The sequence below is a fragment of the Cynocephalus volans genome, chromosome 2, assembly GCF_027409185.1.
Source record: "Cynocephalus volans isolate mCynVol1 chromosome 2, mCynVol1.pri, whole genome shotgun sequence".
In the NCBI taxonomy this organism is placed as follows: domain Eukaryota; kingdom Metazoa; phylum Chordata; class Mammalia; order Dermoptera; family Cynocephalidae; genus Cynocephalus; species Cynocephalus volans.
This window is the reverse complement of record NC_084461.1, coordinates 155,914,927-155,923,303: the sequence shown is the minus strand read 5'-3', so window position 1 is coordinate 155,923,303 and position 8,377 is coordinate 155,914,927. Positions and strand designations below refer to the sequence as shown.

Genomic DNA, 8,377 nt, shown 5'->3' with positions numbered 1-8,377 from the left:
CTTTGAGCACAGACACAAGAGGGTCTGCGTCGGCAATACAGCCTTTCATCTAAAACAAAAGTGCAGCTTGTATGGCTAATTATATGAAATCATTATTTAGGTTCAGGGTTTTTACGGAGAAAATTCTAGCGCCTGATTTGGTGCGTGGTTCTCGTGGAGATAAGAGTTACATGATCTTTTCGTGGTTCTCGTGGTATTTTAATGAGTCGGGGATCGGGTGTCCTGCCCATGGAGGACTGACTAGGTCCTGGGTTTGGTTCCAAGCCCTCTGCAAACAGCATCTCATTTAACACTTACAACAATCCTGCTATGTTACCACCGTTTTACAGCGGAAGAAGCCAAGCTCAGGGAGGAGTGGACACAAGCAGCCAGCAGTGGCAAGGTAGGGACAGGAAGCCAGGCGGTGTGACCTCCCGCGTTTAGGAAGGCACAAGAAGGCATGGTCATGTGCCATTTATGCACAATTAGTGCGAAGTCTGCCCTGCGACGCATTGCCTGGGGCACCTGGCGAGAGGCTGAGGGGATCCCTCCCCACCAGGCCCTCCTTCCTCGTCTTGCTCTTCCCTCTACGTTAGCCCTGCAGGTAATTAGTCTAGTTGATGGGCTCCCGCGCTAGACCCGGTAAGTTGAAAGCAAAGGCAGGCGGCACTCATCAGCTGCGTGACACTGAGCAGGCTCCAGCACCTTTCTGAGCCTCATTTTCCTAGCAGGCGAAGTGGAGATGAGCAGGCCTAAGGGGAGGGATTGTTTTAAGTGGTGAACGACAGAAGGCGTGTTCCTGAAACACAGAGGCTGCTCAGTAAATGCCAGGTCTCTCTGTTCTCTTGCTGACCGCGTCGCCCCAGCGCTTCGCACGTAGTGGGCACACCAGAGGCAATACTGGTTCAATGAACGCAGTGCCAGCAAAAGGAATGTTTCACCCTTGTCAGTTTTTAGTAGTATTTCACGCAGAAGAGCTCCGAGTGAGAAAGATCCCCCCTCCCCTTTTCCAGGTTCTGGCAGTCATGGGCAGGAAAGAGCGAGTCGGGGCGTCGGTTCCTGGTGGATACTGGAGCCGGTGCGAGTGAGCTCGGTAGCTGCGAGGGCGCAGCCGGGGCTCGGGAAGCCGCAGCCGCCGGCAGAGGGCGCCCCGGGACCAGCGAGCGCGTGGCGCGCGGGGCACAGGCGGCAGTCCGGCGCTGACCGCAGCCGGGACGCGCCCGCCACCCGGGCGGGTCGCGAAGTGAGCGCCCTCGGGGCGCAGCTGCGCCCACCGAGAGCCGCTGCGCCGCGCCCTCCTCTCAGCGGTGAGTACAGGCACCGGTGGGACCCGTCTCATCCTGGGCGGGGGGCGCTTGGAGGCAGCAGGGTCTGACGCGGGGCGGCTGTTCTGGTGGTGGTTGTGCGTGAGAGTGGGGAAGGTTCTGGCTGGCGCAGGGCTTTGGCTCAGGCTTTGGGTTGACCCCAAGAGGCGCAGGATGTCGGGGCCGAGTTAAAGGCTACTCAGGCTTACTTGAGGTTGTAATATCGGGATTCGTCTTGCGGGCCCTGCCGCGTGCTGTCCAGGGGTTCGGGGGTTGGCCAGGTAACCAGTTAGGGCAAGCGCCCACCTGGGCGTCCTCACTCCCTTCTCCCGCAGCTCCATCCAGGGGGAACCACGTGCGGCTGTCGCTCGCAACTCAACCTGTCAAGCGAAGCCCGCCCCCAGGGCAGGGGAGGGGTCGCGGGGGCAGGGTGGGCTGTGCCCCGCGGGAACCGGGTCGGCTGGTGTGCCCGCTGGTGCCAGCTCGGCTCTCTGCCTCGCGTTGCCACTAGCTCCTGAGAAGTAGCGGGCAGCGGAAGGGAGACGCAGGGCTCTGCTCTGAGCGACCAAAGGCCGCCCGAGAGGCGCCCAGGCTCTCGGGTCCTGGAGAAAGGAAGCAAAGAAAAGAAGGTGCCCAAGTGACTAGTCCTGGGGGTGCCCTTTCCCAGGGAAGCTCCAGCGGCCCGGGAGCCCTTTCCCTGGGTCTCGTCTGCAAATCTCTAGCCTTTCAAGGCAGCCGGGCGGAGCAGCCTCTCTAGGGCCTGGCCCGGGATCCTTTTCCCAAACCCGCCCTGGCGGCTTTTGCTCATCGGAAGCCGAAACTCGCTGCGCGCTGCTGGGCTGGACTCAGGCGCGCCTCTTGGGCTTTGCAGAGCTGCGGCGCCTGATGAAGTCCGCTTTCCGAGGGGCTTTGAGAGGGACAACCCCGAGGCAAGGTAGGTGGCCTGGACGGGCTTGACGTGAATGAAGATGAGATCTGCTCAAGTCTTTTTGAACGACCGTGCATTTTTCCTTTGCTTTTTAGGGTGTTTGGAGAGCTGCTGAGGAGTCAGGAGCTTGGAGGAGGAGACATGTATTTTCAACTGCGTCTCAGAAGGGGAGAATTCCGTCACCAACAGAGAGGCAACGTTAGCCCTGAAATGTGACTGCAGTTGACTGGCACGGCAGAGGCCTGGGAGTCTCTCAGTTGATGACTTAGAATATGCTAAAAAGCTAGTACTTTCCTTGGGGAATTCAGGGGCCAGCTGGTGCCCGTGACAGTGACCTGGAGCAAGGGAGTCAGAAGACAGTTTTGGAAAGCAAGAGGGACCGTCCACAGGACTGACTTGGATTGCCAACGGGAGGCTCCTGCCACACAATTGTTGCCGTCCTCTGATGGAATGTTGGTGAGGTCCTGCACCCAGGGGAGCACCTGGGGCTGTGCAAGGGGCTGCCTGGGGAGTGAAGACTCCTGGCAGACTGACTGACCCCTAATCCCTGCTTAGGAACTTGAGGGGTGTCAGTTCCCGGATGTGCTTTTCTTCAGGAAGATGAGGACTGTGAACACCTCCACCATGGACCGGGCAGGGCTGGTGGTGGAGAGGGACTTCTCCTTCCGTATTCTCACAGCCTGTTTCCTGTCACTGCTCATACTGTCCACCCTCCTGGGAAATACGCTGGTCTGTGCTGCCGTTATCAGGTTCCGACACCTGCGGTCCAAGGTGACCAACTTCTTTGTCATCTCCTTGGCTGTGTCGGATCTCTTGGTGGCTGTCTTGGTCATGCCCTGGAAAGCGGTGGCTGAGATTGCTGGCTTCTGGCCTTTTGGGTCCTTCTGTAACATCTGGGTGGCCTTTGACATCATGTGCTCCACTGCGTCCATCCTCAACCTCTGTGTGATCAGCGTGGACAGGTACTGGGCTATCTCCAGCCCTTTCCGGTATGAGAGGAAGATGACCCCCAAGGCAGCCTTCATTCTGATCAGTGTGGCGTGGACCTTGTCTGTACTCATTTCCTTCATCCCAGTGCAGCTCAGCTGGCACAAGGCAAAACCCACAAGACCCTCTGATGGGAATGCCACTTCCCTGGGTGAGACCACAGACAACTGTGATTCCAGCTTGAGCAGGACGTACGCCATTTCATCCTCCCTAATAAGCTTTTACATCCCTGTGGCCATCATGATTGTCACCTACACCAGGATCTACAGGATTGCCCAGAAACAAATACGGCGCATCTCAGCTTTGGAGAGGGCAGCAGTCCATGCCAAGAATTGCCAGAGCACCACAGGTAATGGAAAGCCTGTTGAATGTTCTCAACCGGAAAGTTCCTTTAAGATGTCTTTCAAAAGAGAGACTAAAGTTCTGAAGACTCTGTCTGTGATCATGGGGGTGTTCGTGTGCTGCTGGCTACCTTTCTTCATCTTGAACTGCATATTGCCCTTCTGTGGGTCTGGAGAGACCCAGCCCTTCTGCATTGATTCTATCACCTTTGATGTGTTTGTGTGGTTTGGGTGGGCTAATTCCTCCCTGAACCCCATCATTTATGCCTTTAATGCTGATTTTCGGAAGGCATTTTCAACCCTCCTAGGATGCTACAGACTTTGCCCTACGACGAATAACGCCATAGAGACGGTTAGCATTAATAACAACGGAGCTGTAGTGTTTTCCAGTCATCACGAACCACGAGGCTCCATATCCAAGGAATGCAATTTGGTTTACCTGATACCACATGCTGTGGACTCCTCTGAGGGCCTGAAAAAGGAGGAGGCAGGTGGAATAGCCAAACCCTTGGAGAAGCTGTCCCCGGCCCTGTCGGTCATATTAGATTATGACACTGATGTCTCTCTAGAGAAGATCCAACCCATCACACAAAATGGACAGCATCCAACCGGAACTCCTGGATGAATCCTGCCATACATGCTCATCCCAAAAGCTAGAGGAGGTTTCTCTGGACTTGTTTTTAAGAAACTAAGGTATGGTGAGACTCAGGTGTCAGAACGCTCTGCTGCTTTCCAACACACACTAACTATATTTTCATATACATTCCAGTGTATTTTCTGTGTTGTTCATAGTCAACCAAACAGGGACACATGGGAAGTTACAAGGAACATGTCTTTGGCCCTAAATTGTTTCTAAAAACTTGTTCTTGTCTTAGGACTTTAAAAAATAGGGCAAAGAATCAACAATGAACAGCTTCATTTAAACATCAAATCTTTCCGGAAAGGAAACAAGAAGGGTTGAGTTTGCTGTGTACAAACAGGTGCTAACACTGTTCCAAGCAAAGTTTTCAGATTGTAAAGGTAGGTGCATGCCTTCATAAATTATTTCTAAAAACAATTGAGGCTTACTGTAGGAATGGATTTTTTTTCAGAATTGAGAGATGCTTTGTTGTTACTGGTTTTATTTATTTATTGTATTATATGGATATTTTTAATTTATTATAATAAATCTATATTTATCATATTTAATAGGATAAACTAATGCATTATCTGAGACCTTACAACCACATTTTTGTCCATTTAACTAGCACTTTATAAACCAATGAAACAAACACACAGACTCTTTGAGATTCTAGATGCTCATGTATGTATAACTTCTAGAAACACAGCAAAGACAGATAGGAAATAAAGTTGTGATGATTTCTGAAAATTCACTGACTGACACAAATTAATATGAGGTGAGAATTAACAAACGCTGTGAATGCCTTTTTTCCCCCCTGAAAGGATTTTGAAAAATTTAAAAAAGTACAGTTACTATTGTGTTCAACATTTATTAAATGACAAAGACCTTCCCAGGAGAAATTGTATTTCTGTAAATATCTTAAATAAAGCCAGCTTAAGAAGAATTCAACTTTAAAGCTATGATCTTAGGTGGTAATGAAAAGTATATGCCACTTTGTATTTATGTAAAATAATTGGCCCGCCTTGTCGTTTCTCATTTCACGTGTCAGATAGCTTTTCTGAACCAAATGAATGGCTGTCCTGGATACAGATGTGTAACGAAGACAGTGTTTTTATTTTTTTTGAACTCTTGTGCCCCACCAATGGACAAAGCTCAAACTCCACGTCTCCATCTTACCAGGTCACCAAGCTAGTCAGTGGGGCTACTTTTTGTAGTGCTTTAATCTGAATTTAGAACTGATTTTTTAAAAAGTCTTTAAATATTAATGGTATACTAACTAACAAATAGTGCCTCATTGTTATACTCGAGTAAGACACTCCACTGGTGGAAGAGACAGGAGACCCCTTTTCTTTGGGTGGGTTAAGCACCCCAAAGCCATCAGCATTTCTTTTGACAAATGCAATTCCTTTCTCTGTGCTTTGGAATTAAGTCCCTATGTCATCGCCTAGACTGTAAAAAGTACCATGTTTCCCTTGCTAGATATGAACACATGTGGGACATTTCAACAGTTTCTTTGAAATGTTTACAAAGTATTCTTCTTGATGAGCAATTTATTTAACACTTAGATGAAATTGGTAAAAAGAAAAAAAATCTACTGAAAAATATCTCCTGCATCAGGTCTGTGTTATTTATGTATTGTGAATGTTTTCTTAATTTTATTGCCTGTATGCTTTCTTACATATAATAAAATTATTTTGTGAACTCAAATCATCCTTGAATGAGCTGTGTTGCATTTTTTTAAATAAAGTTTTTAAAAATAGGATATTTCAAATCTACAAGTAAGAAAACATAGGCATTTTCAAGTATACATTACTATTTTTTTTAAATGGAAATTTCTCCTGTGGTGTATGCCACATGTTGTCTTTGAATATTTAAATTGAAAATGTTTTCTGATTTGGGCTATATACTCTTTTTTCCCTTCTGTCTTATTATTATTATTTTTTTTTGAAAGGAACCTTTTTTCACTTGAGGAATTACTCCACTTTTCATTTAACAGATTTGAAAGCTTTCCAAAATTTCTGCTTTTTCCTTCAAAGAGCCTATTTTAAATAAAATAAAAAATTCAGGAAAGACTGTGGCTTGCTTTGGAGTTGTTGCAGACTGAGCTGATGGTGACCGCTGTATGTGTGGTGTTTGTTTTAAAAGTAAAATATAAGAGGAATATTTTTTCTGGAGAGAATATGCAGATTGTGATTCTGGGTTCATCAAAATATCTTCCAGGGCATATCCATAGGTCCTGCTACTTAGTTAATGGGCTAAGGTATTTTTTTTTTTTTTTATCCTAAAGAAGAATAGCTAAACAGCAGGTAATGTAGAAATGAAGGGTTAAGTTTATAACTTGGAACATCACACAACAGATGGTGTCTTATTAAATTCCCTATTTGTCTTCCCTGGGCTTCGGCATATAATGAACATATCTAGAATGAGCACGCATAAAGCAAGAAGCCTTTTCTTTCTGCTTCATAACTTTCTAGATATCTTTATTGTTTGAAGTTTAGGTTTGTTCTTAAATTAGAAGTTCAGCAACACAAGCTACAGCGCTCAGGCAGGGTTGTCATTGTCCAGCCGATGAAACACGACACAAAAGCCTTTACCATTTGTTCTATTGGGTAAAGAGTGAAAAATAAATAACATGTCTAGAAATTATGTTAAATAACAGTGAAATTTAATACACTTTGGATGAGACTATATACTTTGAGTTCCTGGCATATTGGATGGTTAAAGGGCATCTCACGACATGTTAATTTTACTGAAAGAATCTTTCGGAGAATATAATTTATAACAGGAAATGACAATATGACTTTCCTTTTATTTTTAAGTATAGTGATGGGCATTAACGATGCTAAATATGTGTGAAACACTTTACCAAGTTAGAGACAACTTAAAAGAGGTGTGCTTTTCCCCCTCCATCTAAGAAGATGCTTTTCCTAATCAAATAGATACACAGCTCTTACTGGTGACTAACAGCACAAGAAGTCTTGTGCAAGGGAGACTAAGCTCTCAGTGGGAGATTTCAGGTTTATTTAGGAAAGTCACTGGTTTTTTGGGATCTAAGCAAGTCAGGCTTTCTGAGTCTCAGTTGTCCTGATCCATTAAATGGGAAGAGCAAACCATCTGCATTAACTTCTTCAGTGAAGGGGTCATCCCTAGAAGCAAATCTCTATATAGTCCAACTTCAGTAACTTTCTGAATTTGCCGCTCTCTGGGGGCTTCATTATTTCTCCCCAGGCCTGCACCAGCAGCATTTTAGCCTATTTCCACACCCTGTCAGCCCCCCAGGAGCCAGTCCACAGTTGGGGGCTTGAAACTCAGAAAGCATAGTCTTTGTTTCAGACAGAGGAGGGTTCACATTATAGCTACCATGTTCAACCTGTGTGAGCATAAACAAGTGTCTTTGCCTCTCTGAGCCTATTTGCCCATTTACGAAATGGAAATAAATATGCAGGTTCTTGTGAGCGTTAACTCAAAGCTAATGTGTGTAAGAGCACTGAGCACTGAGATGTTGGGCTCACTGGTTCTTTGCAGGATCTCTGTTTTGAAGGGGTTGATCACTTCATATTTGTTGCATTAGAAATAATGTATCTGCTATGTATTTGACTTCTTGCATGTTTGCTTAAAGCAAATAGAAATGACTTTTGCAGTACATGTGGTTTGGGATTCTGCCAGACACCGCTGTCTTTTGCTGTGGTTATCTGGTATTCCAGAAGCAAGTGGCTTTTTATATGTGTGGTTAAGAAAATTGCCTTAAGTTACCACTAGATTCTAAATGAATAAATCTGTCCACAATATTTCAGTCTATAAGATCTCCTTATCACGCAGACATTGCTTCAGGAATAATGAGTTGATGGCCTGCCAGCTCTGGGTTGTTAAATTTAGGACCTGTGGCTTTGCACTATCTGTGGTCATTCGAAGGAACTAGCCTGGTGGATCTTGAGATTGTGGTACTATACAGATTGGGTGCACCTCTGTGGATTTGTGATTTCCTGGATAGAAAACATGGCAAACCAGCTTGTTTATTTTATAAAGGATTGAGGGGATGGTAAACATTATAGCTCAGAAAACACTGCTGGATTCTGTTACCAGGCCAATCTACATGGCCTTCTGTCATGTTAAGTAACTTCCCTGTGATGACCAGAATTTAAAAAGCAGCATTTGGACTTTAGTCAGTTACATCAATAAAGATTTGGGAGTTGTAATTTAAATAGTATTAGAAGCT

At 46.1% G+C, this 8,377-nt stretch overlaps 1 protein-coding gene across 1 annotated transcript; it reads left to right on the top strand.

The window, feature by feature from the left end:
- Positions 1-2,811: 2,811 nt before the first annotated feature.
- Positions 2,812-4,164, top strand: DRD1 (dopamine receptor D1). Its single transcript, XM_063087681.1, has one exon. The coding sequence runs from the start codon at positions 2,812-2,814 to the stop codon at positions 4,162-4,164; it is 1,353 nt and encodes a 450-aa protein (XP_062943751.1).
- Positions 4,165-8,377: the final 4,213 nt, after the last annotated feature.

Coding starts and splice junctions, on each gene's coding strand:
- DRD1 (XM_063087681.1), top strand. CDS start 2,812: ATGAGGACTGTGAACACCTCCACCATGGACCGGGCAGGGCTGGTGGTG.